This window comes from Otolemur garnettii, unplaced genomic scaffold (genome assembly GCF_000181295.1).
Source record: "Otolemur garnettii isolate 467f Iridium unplaced genomic scaffold, OtoGar3 scaffold00209, whole genome shotgun sequence".
Lineage (NCBI taxonomy): Eukaryota > Metazoa > Chordata > Mammalia > Primates > Galagidae > Otolemur > Otolemur garnettii.
Genome location: NW_003852604.1, coordinates 1,203,158 through 1,219,625, shown reverse-complemented (window position 1 = coordinate 1,219,625; position 16,468 = coordinate 1,203,158). Strand labels below are relative to the sequence as shown.

Genomic DNA, 16,468 nt, shown 5'->3' with positions numbered 1-16,468 from the left:
ATCTCACTGATGAGTTACCCATTTTATCATTAACCAATTCTTTTCTTTTTGCTGGTAATATCCTTTGTCCAAAACTTTCAACATTTTAATTCCACTTACAGTCCTTTATGCTCTTATTATCCCAACATCCCCAAAAGTCTCAACCCATTATAGTATCAACTCTCACCTAAATATTGCCAGTCCAGAGTCTCACCTAAATGTCCCAAATCCCATCATCTAAACCATCTAAATCAAGATATAGGTAAGACTCTGCATATAAATTATTCTGGGGCAAAATTCTTCTCCATCTGTGGACTTTTGAACTCAGAAAATAAAATATCCACTTCCAAAATACAATGAGGGAATATGAATAGAATAATGGTTACAGATAGTCTCATTCCAAAGGATAGAAAAAGAAATGGGGAAAAAAAGGAATTATTAATCCCAAGAAATGTTGAAACTAAACAAGGAAAACTCCATTAGTTTTTAAGACCTGGGACTAATCGTCTGCAGCTCATGGTTCTGCCAACTGGGCCAAAGAATCCATCCTCCCTGATTTAAGGAGCCACCCTCCAAGCTCATGGCTCTGTCCTCAGTGTCATCCTTCCTTCTTCAAAAATGATAGCATGTATTTTCAGCTAAATAGTTTCATTAGCCCATATCCTGCTTATATAATTTTAGGAGTCTGACAGCTTTATTTCATTTCTTCTCTTCTCTGTCCCTTTCAATGTAGGCTATCAAAGATTCTACTGATATTATTTTCTTAAAAATCTTGTGGGTTTCCTATGTATGTCATAGGAATTTACTCCATTAGACCAGAGGGTCCTCCATGTATCTTTCCTGAATAATCTCATATTCTTGGCTTCTGCTGAGATTGTTAAGGAAATACACACACCTAATGTCTTCAAATAGTCTCTGTGAGAGTGAATACTTTTTATCCTTCCAAAGCACTAGCATCTTTGGATTTCTCTGCAGAATACACTTTCCTAACAATTTACTTCCTAATTTTAGCATCTTTTTCAATTGAAACAGGCTGGGGATTTCCTGAATTATTAAAGGGGTTCATTATTGTTCTTCCAAAAATCTAAAACACAGCTATCTTGGTGTAGACTTTGGTATCTCGAGTTCATATGTTAGACTCATACTTTGGGAAGCTCCGAGCTTTTATTATATCCTCCTGTCTCATAGGTGTCCTCCAACCCAGCCCCACTTTCTGGGAAAATAAAAGTAGCTACCATGTTCAGTTGCTTTCCTGGACTTATGTTTTCCTTTCATGTATATCCTGGTAAGGAGCTGATATTTCTTCAGTTTTTCAGGGCTTTTAAGATGATTTTTGTGTCTTTTTTTAAATTCTCTGTTATTCATTATCTTAGATAGCATTTAACTTGCCGGTTATATATGTTCATTTATCAATAGCATTTTAAAGACAGTAATTCCTTGTTAGTTACATAATTAAATAAGCGATTACATGGAAGTTTACAGACAGGCAATTTTTAAAAGTTTCATGGGGCCCTGACCCAAATTATCTGAGTTTACATCCTGGCTCTGCCTCTCCATGTCTGTGTGACAGGAGAAAACCACTTAAACTCTGCATTTCCATTTTGTTTGTAATATAATGGATATTACAACACACCTACCTGAAAAGTTCATTTAAAATTTAATTTGCTTTTATCATTCTGAATTTTTTTCAAAGAATTGCTAAATTTATTTAATCTTATCAGAATATAAACATGAGATATATTATTATTACTATTATTATCATTATTTGGGATATGTTGAGAGGGAAGAAAGGAAGAGAATTGGCGAGAAGGTGTCGTACAGACAGGGTTATGAAAGGTGCCTACAGGAACATGTATAAACTGCTCACTTGGAATTTTCTACTGAGTTAATCAAATAGGCTTTACTTCTGCCCCATAGTCAGACTTGAGTGTTTTAGGAGCAACAATGAAAAGGTAAACTTACCTGAGAGAGTTCTTTTACTTTGAGATTTGCCAAAAATATTAGCCTTGTAAGAAGTATTGGGGTGAGAGAACAGCATTTCAGTTTGTAATATTTTTAGTAGGAATAAGTGAAATGAAAGAACTATTCTCCCATTGTACTCCAAAAACACAATGAAATGATTGATGAAAGATATACATTTTTAAAAACACAACTGTGGTTAAAATATTTTTAAAGACCAAGTTAAGTTCATCATAGACATAAAATAATGATAACTCAGAGTTGTTAGTGGAGATTAAAGCTGGGATAGCTACTGGCAAACTGGGATTTCCAGTTTTCTAAAGTGATCCATATGTCAATTAACTGTTGCTAAAAAAAACCAACAATTTCAAAATTTAATGGCTTAAAACAATAACTAATTGTTAATTCTCATGATTCTGTGGTTTGGCTAGATTCAACAGGGTGATTCTTCTGTTCTGTGCTTGCCAAAGTTACTGATGCAGTTGCATCCAGCTGAGAATTACACTGGAGCTGATACATCCAAAATAGCTTCATTCACCAGTCTTGGGTGATGGGTTCTGTCAAAGCCTCTCTCTGTGCATTCAGTAGTCCAGCACAAGCTTCTTGGTATGACTTATGGATAGAGAGATTAAAAGTGAAAGCTACAAACTTTTAAAGCATAGTCTAGCCAGTACTAGAAATTCCCATCCACTTTATTTTGTTGATCAAAGGAAGTCATGAAGACATCCCAAATTCAAGATATGTGTGTTTGGGGAAGAGAGTATATAAACTCTGTCTTTTGATGGGAAGCATGGTGTACGTGTACAGTGATGTGCAAATTTTTGGTATCCACACTTGGAAATGATCAGCCATAGTCATTAGTGGTAGAGTATGAGAACCAGAGTACATACACAAAATTAAGATCTGAATGGTTCTCACTGAGCATAAAGAGTGCTTATATCCAGAAAAATACATTTTCCCTTGAAAGTCAAGAAAGTCACATAAACAGTAAGTCAAGCCATCTAGTGGCTTGGGGCCCATATGTTTCTGAAGACAAAAATCATGATCCCTTAATATATGCTCTGAAGCAGAGACCCCAGGAATATGGGTAAGATAACAGAAAAAAAAACTCATTGAAAACAACCGATAGCTCAAAACAGTGATTTTCGACTAATGTAGTATGACAGGATCTTAGGTGTGCCATGAAAATTAATTAAAAATCATTAATTACATTATTTTCAAAACAAGTTCAAAGCACAGTAAGTATATTCTTTTTTTATTCTTTTTTTTTTTTTTGAGCAACATAATTTAAGTGTGCCATGGAAGTTTCACTATAGGTTCAATTTAAAAGAGATTTAAAAAAATAAAAAAAGTTGAAAGCACTAACTCCAAGGAAAAATAAAACACAAAAACAAAAGTCTTCTGCATTATATGAGCATCCAGACAAAAGTTACAAAGTATTCTTAAAAGTACATTTCCACAAAAGATTCTAAATATTTTACAATAGGAAGCATCCTAAAGGTGGGTGAATAGAGGTGCCCAGCTCTCCCCTCCTCCACAAAGAAATGGGAATCTTTCTAAATTTAGAATATAAATGTTGTATAACAATAACTAAGAAAATGCCATGAAGGTTATGTTAACCAGTTTGGTGAAAATATTTCAAATTATATATAAAACCAGCACACTGTATCCCATGACTGCATTAATGGACAGAGCTATGATTTAATTAATGTACACAGCTATGATTTTATAAATAAATATTTGCTACCTCTCTGGTGGGTAGCAAATAGAGAAAACTGGAATTCAGCAAAGAGGTGACCAAGGCCCTCTTAATCAAAAGACTTTGAGATAGCAGCATGCAGAGGGAAATAAAGTGTCTGGCTAGGAGGAACTCAGAGCTAACAGGCACTCCCCCCTGCAGAAAAAAGGTAAACAAGAGACCTCCAGCAGCCCACATCCCCACCACGGACATCTGCAATTCTAGCCACATGAAAGCCCCAAAGCCTTTGCAAGCCCTGAGCCCTGTATAGGGACTTCACATGACTTAACTATTCCAGAGAGGAAATTTACACTGGGTGCCCCCTACCTCTTGAAACCCAGGGGGCTACAAAATGGCAGAGCCAACAGCAGAAAACGTCCTTCACTGGGATCAAATATCCCTCATATCATCACATCTTTAGGGCCCCACCAACATACCACCACATTCACCCAGAGGGCGGCGGCATCATAGCATGAACTGGACCCAGCAGTGCAGCCACGGCCCTGGCATCTAGTACTCCCTGCGCCACACAAAGTGAGACTCTGTCTCATAAAATAAAAGAATCCAGATAAATAGAAAATAAGACTAAATAATGTCTTCATATTCATTTAACTACATTTTGTATGTACCAAGATCCAGGATGAACTCCTTTGACTGACCATTGATTGCCATTAGACTATAAAGTATAAAGTTGTGTTTACTCAAATGGATTTTAAATTTTGGGGACTTTTATGAATAAATTTTATGTGCTTGTTTTGCTCTCAGTAAAGACCTTTTTACATGCTATGACCTCTTCTTACTCTCCTGACTGTCTTGGCACCTCTCAGATCACGGTCTGTCACCGTTTCAGAGGCCATCTCTGAATGCCTTGTCTAAAGCAGTCATCTGTACCTGCCACGGACAGCTCATCCTTTTTCATTCACATCCTCCCGGTGCCCTCACCATTTTAGTTTTTCTCAGTAGCACTCGCCCTTTCTAACACACTATTAAATGTTCTTATTTTTTATTAATTACTTATTCCATCTCATCCCTCCAAGAATGCAATCTCTATAAGGGCAAAATTTTTGCCTATCTTGAAAACTGATGTATCATCCTAAGCATTGAGAATAGGGCCTGACTTATAGTAGAAATTCAATAAATATTTGTTACATAATGATTAAAGATGTATTGTTGATAGTGGACATGAGTCAGGAGGCTGAATCTGAATATGGTGAAAACTTAATAGTATCAGTGAAGGAAAAGCATGTGATTTTAAGTATATAAGATCAAGATAGATGTCGAGAAGAAGAAACAAAAAAAATAATATGGTTAAGCTAAGAGTCTGGGTGACAGCTATAATTACAAAAAATAAAGCTTTAAGAATTATGAAAGTAACAGCAGAGAGAAAACTTGATCAAAAGACAGAAATAAGTATGATATTGATAGGAAAGTCCTTCATAAATGTTCTGCTTCTCAAGATAAATTCAGTTTATAGAATTTTAGAGCTGGAAAGACCCATGGATTTCATGTAATCCAACACCTTATATCACAGATGAGGAAGCCATGTAAGAGATTCACTGGTTGCCTGAAGTCAACAGCTCAAACCACATGGCAGAACAACAACTGGATCCCAGATCTCAAGATACCTAGACTACTGTTGGATTTGTGCAATACAAGTGTTCCTTGAGGTCAAGCTGGAAGAAACACCTGCCTTCAACCACACTCTTGGGGAAGACATTTCTGGAATGCAACACCATAAATACCTGATGCATCCAGAAAAGGAACAAGGATACCTGAGTAGAATCCCCAGACAACAATGACTACAGTGACCACACACAAGACCTGCTCATCCATTTTGCCTTAGTCAATCAACCCTACTCATTGTTTTCAAATATTTTCTCTAGTTGGGTTCAGCTTAGGAGAAACCATCGGGGAAATTCCTCGTCTTTGGGGACCCATTAATTTTAAAGAGATTTCAGATAGGACACTAAATAATCTGACTACACTAGGCAAGACTGGACTCTGAATAAATACATCAGAATCTATTTTCTATCATTGAGGACATAGGCGTTCTCATTCAGGACTCCAGGTAGGATTATTCCATAGTATCACACTTCCAAAGGACGTCCCTTTCACCCTATTCCACCCTCATCCCAAATTTCTAAGATGTGATTGTCCTCCTGAGTATGCATATATGGAATATTTCTCCATTGTCATCCAGACAGTATGAGGATATCATATATTGTCTACTTTTTCCCTCCAGAAGGTGCTGTACACCACAAAGTTCATGAACCCTAATTCCATTTGCCCTGTAAAAAGAAGATTGCTAAGGCCTCTCTGGTAGAGCTCCCGCAATTATCTACTGCAGAATTCTTAGTATCCCAGCCAACCTAACCTCATTTGTGAATTTCCATAGGTGGCTGATGGACTGAAGCAAATTTCAAAGCGGTAAGAGAACATCTTAAAAGACTTAATTTATTTGCTTTGATTTTGATTTTCTTTATAAAAATAATAAATTTTATAATGCTTTATAATTTGTTTATATGATTAATATTAAATTGTGGACAAGAATGAGTTATCAGAGTATCCACTTTTATAGATACTGAAAAGGGAGCTCTGATAAATGATTGCATTTCCTAACAGCATATGCCTAAAAATGTAAAGCCAGCATGGAATTAAAATCTTCTGCCTTTTCTTTCAATGTTCTTCCATAGGCCCATCCTAAAAAGAAAGGCTTGGAACTCACTTTTTTGAAGCAGCATCATTAAATTCTAGACAATTTAATGGTGTTACATAAGAAAAAATATATTCTGTGGTGAAATAGAGTTGGAAATAATTTGAAGTAAAATTAAGCTAGCTGCTTTACATCAAGACCTCATAAAACACTATTGTGTTGATATGAATTAACATATGAATATCTGATGAAAATTGTGAATGTTTTCCAATTTAACCACAAAAACTTTCATATCTAAGGTTTCATGTAGAATTCATGTTCTAAAGAGCACACTTTAGAAGTGAGTTTCCCAGAGGATGTTTGAATTCCTTTTTTTTTTTTATTAAGTCACATACACCTAGATCATGAATACATTTATGCATATGTGGGGTACAATGTGTTGGGGTTTTTTGTACAATTGGACATGCTTACATCAAACTAATAAATATAGCTTTTGTCTCACTTACTTGATTATTGTGTTAAGACATTTATGTTCTACACTTGATAGATTTGACTTGTACCCTTGCAATATGCTCCATAGGTGTGGTCCTGCCGTTTACCCTCCCTCTATCAAACCTCCCTCCTCCTTTCCCTTCCCCCTCCATTTCTCCCCTTCATCCTGGGCTATAGTTGTGATCTATCTTTCATAAGAATGTTTGAGTAAATATAAGTCTGTTTCATAGAAGTATTGAGTACATTTGAATTCCTTTCTTATGTGGTCACCATGCCTTGTAATTCTCTTAAATCCCTCCACATAGCTAAGCCCAAGACTTAAGATTACAACAGATAATTAATGTTTTCCTCCCTGGCTTACTTGTTGATAAGGCACAGTGGCCTTATGGTTGAGGTGAGAAGAAAATTTTCTGGAAGTTCATAGAAAAGGCACCTATCACTAGTTGGGGAAAGATGAGATCAGTGAGCTCTGAAGATGGAGTAGGTTCTGAAGGAGTGTCCAAGGCAGAGGTTATTTGAAGTACTCAGAGTGAGAGCAATCATGGCAAGGAGTAGAAAGTGGTTCAATAGAGCTAGGGCTGCAAATACGACTAGGAGAGTGAGAAAAGAAACTTACTAGAAGTCAGGCAGTGCACTTAATGAGCCTCACTGTTAATCCTCACAGTAACTCTGCAATATCATAGCCTTTGTAGACAAGACTATACATATATCCTATGATATATCACCATATCGTATCCTTTGTAGACAAAAACCTGAGATTTATAAAGATTCATAACTTAGTCTGTGGTTCTCCATGCAGGAAATGGCAGATCTAGCACTCACACTCTTGAAAGATCAAATATCTCCTAACAGTGTAATTAGCTAAAGAGTGGCACAATGGCCATTACCTTTAGTGGAAATAATCTGAGGCAAGAAAAGTATTGAAGGGTTATTGAATTATTCTACCCAGGACACTGTCTCCCCTACCAGGGTGCACAATAGCATGACTGAGTCTGGGCATTTGTTTCAGCTCCGTGGCCAGAATCATATCAGTGTGTCCTTTGTGCCTGGCTGTTTTCACTCTCTTAACTATGTTGCATAGTTTCTGATGTGGAAAGAGAGAAATAGTGACGACATTGTGTAGATTAGTATCTAATAGAAGGTGGATTCTGGCTTCAGGTATGACAATAACTTAACCATATGCCTTAGGGCAAAGCTTTAATCTCGATGAGTCTCAGTTCTTGCTTGAAGGTTATAGGGAGTAAGACTAAATGCCTCTTGAGTTCCCTCACAGAGGTAGGGATTCTACTTCATATGTATTTCATAGATAGGCACATATTTGACCTATGACTGGGCTTTTCCATGGTTCCATGGCTCCCTAACATTTTCAAGTGTTTCGGTTTTATATGCACAGTGTTTATGTATTAGCAGTGTGTGTACATTACACACCACAAGACTGACCATCAACCATTGAGGGATAACTGGTAGCTAGATGAACTTCTCGATTTTACCTAGTTCAGCAAAGTTACTAGTTCAGCAAAATATATCACTTAACTGCTGTGCTTCTTATTGTCCATTTATCAACTGAGTCCCTCCCACCAAGATCTCTCTTGCTGCACTCAGCAAACAAATGTAAATATTTAACCACTGAACTGAGAAAAGCTCCAATCTTTGTAGGGCAATAATAATTAAATCTCATGATGGAGTTACAGAAGGTGCCACTGAATATTGGCTTTTAAAGGGAGTTTAAAGGATATGAGATTTAACTGTGAATTAATTCGATTTAGTTCAAATGAAATCACATCAATCAGATGTGAACAAGACAGACATCCTTGCCCTTATGTAGCCTAAATATTGCTGTTTTAAATGTTTATCAAACTGGCCTTGTCGGGAGTGGGTGTTTTAAGTGTCAGCTCCCCAAGGAAACAATAGAGGAACCCGGAAGTCAGGTGAATCATATGGGTAGAGAAGATGGAAAGGTTGAGAGTTCCTCTAAGAACAACTTTGGGTGATAAAGTTTTGAATGCCTCATGTCATACAATAAGATGATACAGATCCAAAATATATAAATTTATTTGCACAGAGCTATTTTATTATTTTTTAACTGGCAAATGGAAAACAGTATGGAGATTTCTCAAAAAATTATAAATAAAACAACCGTTATGATCCAGTAATCCCACTACTGGGTATATTATCCAAAAGAAATGAAGTCAGTATGTTGGAGAGATATGAGATCTGACAATTAAGTTTATGAACTTGCCACTGTGAGGTTATGTTGGCAGCACTGTAAAAACAACTCAGTAAGGGTTCATAACCTTGGTATGTCAGTGTCTCACAATGCACCAGCTAATGTGGCATTGTTTATGAGGGAGTTTTTAGTCAGTAAACAAAGAACTATTTTGGAACACCCTCGCTACTCACCTGATTTGGCCCCCAATGACTTTTTTCTTTACCCAAAGATAAAGGAAATATATCAACAGCTCTGATGGCTCTTCCAGAAAAAGAGGTTCAAAATTTGTTTGAAAGGTAGACTAGGCACTGGTGTTAGTGGATAGCTTCCCAAGGGAAGTACTTCCAAGGTGCTGTAGTGATATTCACCAATGAGGTATATAGCATTTTTGCTAGGGCAAGTTCACAAACTTGATTGTTAGACCTCCCATATCTGTACTTCCATATTCATTGCAGCATTCTGCAATCAACTTAAGTATCCATCAACAGATGAAGGGATAAAGAAAATGTGGCATATATGCACAGACAACTTTTAGACATGAAATAAAGAAATGGCCCATGAAAGATTTTTATTAACTTTCAGATGCAGTTAATCCCTCATCCATTAGCCAGATGACACTCTTGAAATGGTCAGATACTCCATTTGTGCCAATAGATGTACTACTTCAGCAAGTGGCCAACATGACTGAATTTAGATGGCAGAATCAGTTAATTCTAGTGGAGAACTGCAGTAAAAGAGAAATGTTCACAAAAATTTTACCCCAAATCTGAAACAATTAACTTAATAGAAATGATATTTATGGTTGCAGTTTATGGAAAGTTGGGGGGAAATGTTCCTATTTAAGTGCAATGTTGATCATTGATGTTCGTGTCTAATAAGACAGAATCACTTTTAAAAGGTTTCCTGAGTCAAAGTCTATCTTCATTTGGTTTTGCCCATACACAGGGTGTACATAAAGTTCATGTGCAATTAAAATAGTTTAATGCAGTAAGCTGTACACACACTTTATATCCACCCTGTATAACTACAACCCTGTCCTGAAATCTCTCATCTGTTTTTTTTCTTCTTCCTATTCTCTTTCACTCTTCATCTTACTGTTTAAGGTTTAGCAGAGCGACTGCTCTAGAGAAAGCTCACTCTCCACTCTGAAAAAGATAAGAACCCAAGAGTAACTATGGAAGGAAAGCATTGTTACAAGAAAAGGGGCAGAAGGGCAGGTGCATTACGTCTCAGAAATACTACATGTTAGAAACTTGTAACCTTCATAAATTTTCTATAAGGGTCCATATTCACAACCTCAGTTCCACATTAGGAAACCAAGTTTCGTCAAGGAATATGCTCATTGTGAAAATTAAATTAGCAAGCAAGAAGAGTAGTTTTCAAATGCAAATCTAGCTACAAAATCCGTGTGATTGACACACTAGTATCCTTCTTTCCTCAGACTAATTGAAATACCAAAGAAAATAAAGAAGACTTTCAATTCATTGTATGATTACAAAACTGCGTATGTTCATTGTAAAATTTTTAAACACAGAAAAGCATGAGCCATAAGCAAAAAGATCCACAAGGCCACCCACCTAGTAATATGCACTGTTAATATTTTGAGGTATGTTCTACTTTTTGTAAATAGATAAAAATTTTTAATTAAAGCATGTCATAATGCTATTGTATAATCTGCTTTTTATGAGTCTTCTCAATCTTATTAAATATTTTTGCACAATGTAATTTTAAACTATTGCACACTGTCCCATCAAATGAATAAACCACAATTAATATGAACAATCTCCTATTATAGATACTTAATTTGATACAATTTTTACCACTATATTAAAAACTGTGATGAACATTCCTGTCAACAATTTTATGCACATGGTTAATTTATAAGAATAAATTCTTAAAACCAATATTGCTAAATCAAAGCATATAGATTTCTGCAAGTCTTTCATTACATTACCTAATTACACTCCACAAATTTTTATAGCAATTCATACTTCCAGTAACATATTTTAGAATATATCTCTCTTTGCATCTTTAATCCAGGAATTATTTTTTCCCATTATCAGTTTGTAAACAGAAAATTATACACCATTTGGTTTAATTTTATATTTATTTGAATACTAATAAAAATAGATTTTTATGGTGTTTTACTTTTTCATTTTTTTAATTCCATCATTTGTATTTTATATTGCATATTTTTAAAATAATTATTCTTGGGGCCGGGTGCGGTGGCTCACACCTGTAATCCTAGCCTCTGGAAAACAAGGCGAGAGGATTGCCTGAGCTCAGGAATTGGAGACCAGTCTGAGCAAGAGTGAAACCCTGTCTCCACTAAAAATAGAAAAATTAGGTGGGCATGGAGGTTGGTGCCTATACTCCCAGCTACTTATGAGTCTGAGGCAGGAGGATTGCTTGAGCCCAGGAGTTTGAGTTTGCTGTGAGCTGGGCTGACATCATGGCACTCTAGCCCAGACAAACTGTTTCAAAAAAAACAGAAAGAAAGGATTATTCTTGGATATACTTCTTTGCTCTCAGCAATATTCGTATTAATTATTTAATGTTAAATTCATATCTTACAGTTTGATTTTTCAAGGCCTATTATTTTACATTACAATTTTACCAGCCCTAATTATGTATTCTGATTAATCACCCAGCAACTGGAATCTTTGTTGAGGGATGTTTTTAATTGTAGTTAGAATCATATATATCCTAAAGCCCTTGTAAATATGAGAAGGTCTTTCTGTTACTTTTTAATATAAATCGCTAAGGACTGAATATAGCATGCTTCCACAACAATCTATTTTCCTTAATACTCTGTAGATATTATTCTATTGTTTCCTTAATTTTTGTATTAAAAATAAAGTTGTAGTCTAACCTGAAAATGCTTAACTTATAGCTAGTTTCCCCTTGCCAGATGCTTAAAAAACTTTCTTATTCTCTTCATTCTTCTGATGCCAAATCTAGTTCTGCTATTGCATTTTTAGCTGCCTTATTTCCTTTTCTTATCTCAGGAAGCTCCCTTTAGTTTTAACCTTATTATATTTAGCTCTTGTCCATTTAAATCCATCTGAGTCCAATAGTTTAGGATCCTGGTTAGAAATTTAGAGACAATATTCAAATGAAAGGAAGTACGTGAAGAGTATGTATTAGAAAATTGAAATAAAGGTACTTGCCTAGTTTTATATGGAGTCAAACAACTGAATTCAAAGTGAACAACTCATGAATAGCTCATAACATAGCCATACAATGGGATACTGTAAAGAAATGGGAGAAAAAGCGGAGTATGGCTACAAAGAACAGCAAGAATAATCTTTGCGGACATGATGGTGAATCCGGTTACACTAAAGTACATCCTTTGTCATTTCATCTATACAGTGAAACACAGTTAAACTAGTCTGCAAGTATAAAAGTCAGAATCAATGTGATGACTTTCTTGAGGGATAAAGACTGATAAGACACAAGGACACTTGTAGGTTTCTGTTCTATTCCTTAATCTTGGTCGTGATTATTGACTATGTTAAAAAAAAAAAAAGAAATAGGTGAAGCTGTAGTTCAGGATTTGTGAATTTCTCTGTTATATTTCAATGAGAATGTTTACCAAGAAAGTAAACAATACATGCACTTAACTGATTTTAAAACATGTACAACCCTACCAATTCTTTAATTAAATGCAAGCAAAAGTTAGTTCTCTTCAATTGGATTAAAAATACCAGAGTAAAATAATAATGATAATAAGATCTACATGTCTTGTCCCCAGGAACATTCACAGTTAAAGTCTAGTCCCTTCATGAAGATTCCCACGGAAAAATATATTCTGTTGTCAACTCATTCACAATATGAATATTGGATGCTGGATACTGACTGGGTCATTCTAAATCAGATTTAAAATCCCTGCTTTTACTCAAACAGTAAAGTGAATCAACAAATAAGGGCTCAGCACTTTCTCCGCTTCTTTTGCAGAAGGCATGTTTGCCTGGACACCTGTCCTCAACCACTCCGGCCCCACCGACTTCGTGTTCCGCGTGTTCACCACAGTCCCCGAATTCCAGGCCCTTCTCTTCCTCCTCTTCCTCCTCCTCTATTTGCTGATCCTTTGTGGCAACACAGCCATCATCTGCGTGGTGTGCACACACACCTCCCTCCGCACCCCCATGTACTTCTTCCTGTCCAATCTCTCTTTCCTGGAGATCTGCTACACCACCGTCGTGGTGCCCTTGATGCTTTCCAACATTCTGGGAGCCCAGAAGCCCATTCCGCTGGCCGGATGTGGGGCCCAAATGTTCTTCTTTGTTACCCTTGGCAGCACAGACTGTTTTCTCTTGGCAGTCATGGCCTATGACCGCTATGTGGCCGTCTGCCACCCGCTGCACTACACCCTCATCATGACCCAGAAGCTGTGTGTGCAGATGGTGGTCGGCGCCCTGGGCCTGGCGCTCTCCCTCTCCCTGCAGCTCACCGCCTTGATCTTCACGCTGCCCTTCTGCGGGCACCGCCGAGAAATCAACCACTTCCTCTGCGACGTGCCTCCGGTCCTGCGCCTGGCCTGTGCTGACATCCGCGTGCACCAGGCCGTCCTCTACGTCGTGGGCATCCTCGTGCTGACTGTCCCCTTCCTGCTTATCTGTGTCTCCTACGTGTTCATCACCTTGGCCATCCTGCGCATCCGCTCGGCCGAGGGCCGCCACCGGGCCTTCTCCACCTGCTCCTCGCACCTCACGGTGGTCTTGCTGCAGTACGGCTGCTGCAGCCTGGTCTACCTGCGCCCCCAATCCAGCACCTCCGAGGATGAGGACCGCCAAATCGCCTTGGTCTACACTTTCGTCACCCCCTTACTGAACCCCTTGATTTACACCCTTAGGAACAAGGACGTCAAAGGTGCTCTCAGGAATGCCATCATCAGTAAAGCAGCCTCTGGCGTCGATTGAAGCCTTAGGGAAACTGGGGCGTCCGTCTGTTGTGTCAATGAACTCCACAGGACAAATGGAGTCTTTACTTTCCCACGCTTTGCATCTGATATTTATTTGGGAGGCATATTTGCTCAACGTCCACAATCTGCTCTCATTTTCCTGAAGTGCTTTAATAAGGTTTGAAAATTTGAACAAAACTCTCGACGTCTTTTCAGCCTCTTCAGCCTCCTTTACTTTAAGGACCTGCCCCTCACCTCATGGATGGCAATTGCTCCTTCAGGAAGCTCCGACAGGCGGTGAAGAAAGGCTGATGGCCTTAGGCAAGTTGCCACCTGAAGAGACAGTGAGGTTAGTTTATTCTGCAAAAGGTGCCTTAAGTAAGGAATGTTCAGAAGGACATATTTAACTCAAAGAAATAGCTTGTATTATTGTTTCGGATGTCGGCATATGGCAAACCATAGCTTACTGAATGCATAGATTTCCTTCACGCCATACCTCCCACTGGTTGCCTTCATTTTCTTTCGTTCATGACAGGGAGGGGACAGGAATTTGCTTTCATTGACTAAGCACCTGCTATGTGCTGGCTGCGCTAGTGCGGAGAACTCGAGCTGATGGATGTCAGCACTGCCTGTATGAGCCGTTGGTGCTGGTGGCTCTCCCACCTGCCTCCCCACCTGCCGGGCCTTCATAATGACTGCTGCTCCCAGATGCGCTCAGCAGGTGGTGCTAAAGTTCCTCCCACCTGGCACAGTCCTGGGGCAGCCTGTCTGTTAGAGCTTCATGTACCTGTGTCTCAAGTCTAAATAAACCCTCAAGTGGAATCCGCTCCCCTCTCTGGTGTTCGCAGCAGACACCAGAACGCTCAACCTTCCCATTTACACCCTGAGAAACGCAGAGGTGCAGAGGGCTCTAGGGACAATTCTTACCAGAATTACCTCTCCTAGAACAGCTGCGGGGTGGGGGGTGGGGGGTACAACCCATCTGCAAAGGGTCTGATTTTAGTCAGCAACTACAAGAAGACAAAGTATCTGCCAGTGGGAATTAAAACTGGCCTAAGACATCAGTATGGACTTTTTAGATGCCAGATGGCTTAAGTTTACCAAAAGCCTTGAAAATGTTCTGTTCTTTAATTTTAGAATTCTTATTCTAAAAAATAAACCTCAGAAAATTAATGGGGTCAAACAAAACTGAAAATATAAGGTTATTCCTTACAGTAACAGTATGAGAAGTGATTAAAATCTAATTTCCAACAATATTAGCAACAGAAATATGGCAGACTTAAAAATCTCATCTAAAATAATATTTCATAATAAAGAACAGTGTTATTATTATACTTGTAAATGATAAAATAAAGATGTGAACCTGTATTTATTGTAGGATTCCAATTTTATGAAAATACACATGCCTAATGATCCATAGAAATACTCTAAAAAGTTAACAATTGTTATCTGTGATTTGTACACTTATGAATAATCATTTTTATTTTCTTTATTTACTTATGCATTGTCTATGTTTTCCAAAATAAAACAATATTCTTCTTACAGTCAGAAAAACAATAATTTCTAAAAGGAATCGAGGTTCATGTGGATTTATTTGGCACATAAACCTCCCATCAGATAAGAATATTTTTATTTTTTGGTTACTCCTTTTTCTCTTTAAAATTGCTTTGGATACTTTTAATTTTTAAGCCGATTTTATGGGGCTAAGGAGAAAAACTACAAAATGTGACTTATTCTGGGAACAGTCATGAATTAACAATACACTAGGAATATCTTCCGTCCTTGTACAGTAGTCCTCTCTTATCCCAAGGGAATATGTTCCAAGACCCTCAGTGGATGCCTGAAACCATGGATAGCACCACACCCTCCATATACTGTTTTTTACTACCCATACATTTTATGATAAATTTAATTTATAAATTAGTAACAGTAAGAAATTAACAAAAGGACCTAATACAGGTAATCCCCAAGTTACAAACATCCAACTTACATACAACTTGCTCTTATGAACAGAGGCTATTATAGGTAACAGGCAAATGCACCTATTCTGACTTACATACAAATTCAACTTAAGAATAAACCTTCAGAACCTATCTCATTCATAACCCAAGGACTGGCTGTAATAAAATAGAACAATTATAATGATATACTGGAATAAAAGTTATTTTAATGTGGTCCTTCTGTCTCTCTCTCTATTTTATTGTTCTCTCCTCACCCTTCTCATGATGATGTAAGATGATAAAATGCCTACTGATGAGATGAGGGGAATGACATAGGCATTGTGACAGTGTTCAGCTACTATTGACCTTCTGATAATATGGGAGAAGGAGAATCACCTGCTTTAGGTACTCCCGGATCACTGTGATGATGCTGAAGGTTGGCTGTCAGGAGCAGATGATGTTGATGACTAATAGGTGGTTTGAGGTGGTGTGTGTGGGGGGGGGTACTTTAAATGCTGAAGGAGAGAAACTAAACTCTCTGATTTTTTTTTTTATGCAGTTTTTGGCTAGGGCTGGGTTTGAACCCACCACCTCC

At 37.7% G+C, this 16,468-nt stretch overlaps 1 protein-coding gene across 1 annotated transcript; it reads left to right on the top strand.

The window, feature by feature from the left end:
* The first annotated feature begins 12,952 nt into the window (after positions 1-12,952).
* LOC100955717 (olfactory receptor 10Q1) lies at positions 12,953-13,976 on the top strand. Its single transcript, XM_003801355.2, has one exon. The coding sequence runs from the start codon at positions 12,993-12,995 to the stop codon at positions 13,950-13,952; it is 960 nt and encodes a 319-aa protein (XP_003801403.1). The 5' UTR covers positions 12,953-12,992; the 3' UTR covers positions 13,953-13,976.
* The last annotated feature ends 2,492 nt before the right edge of the window (positions 13,977-16,468 follow it).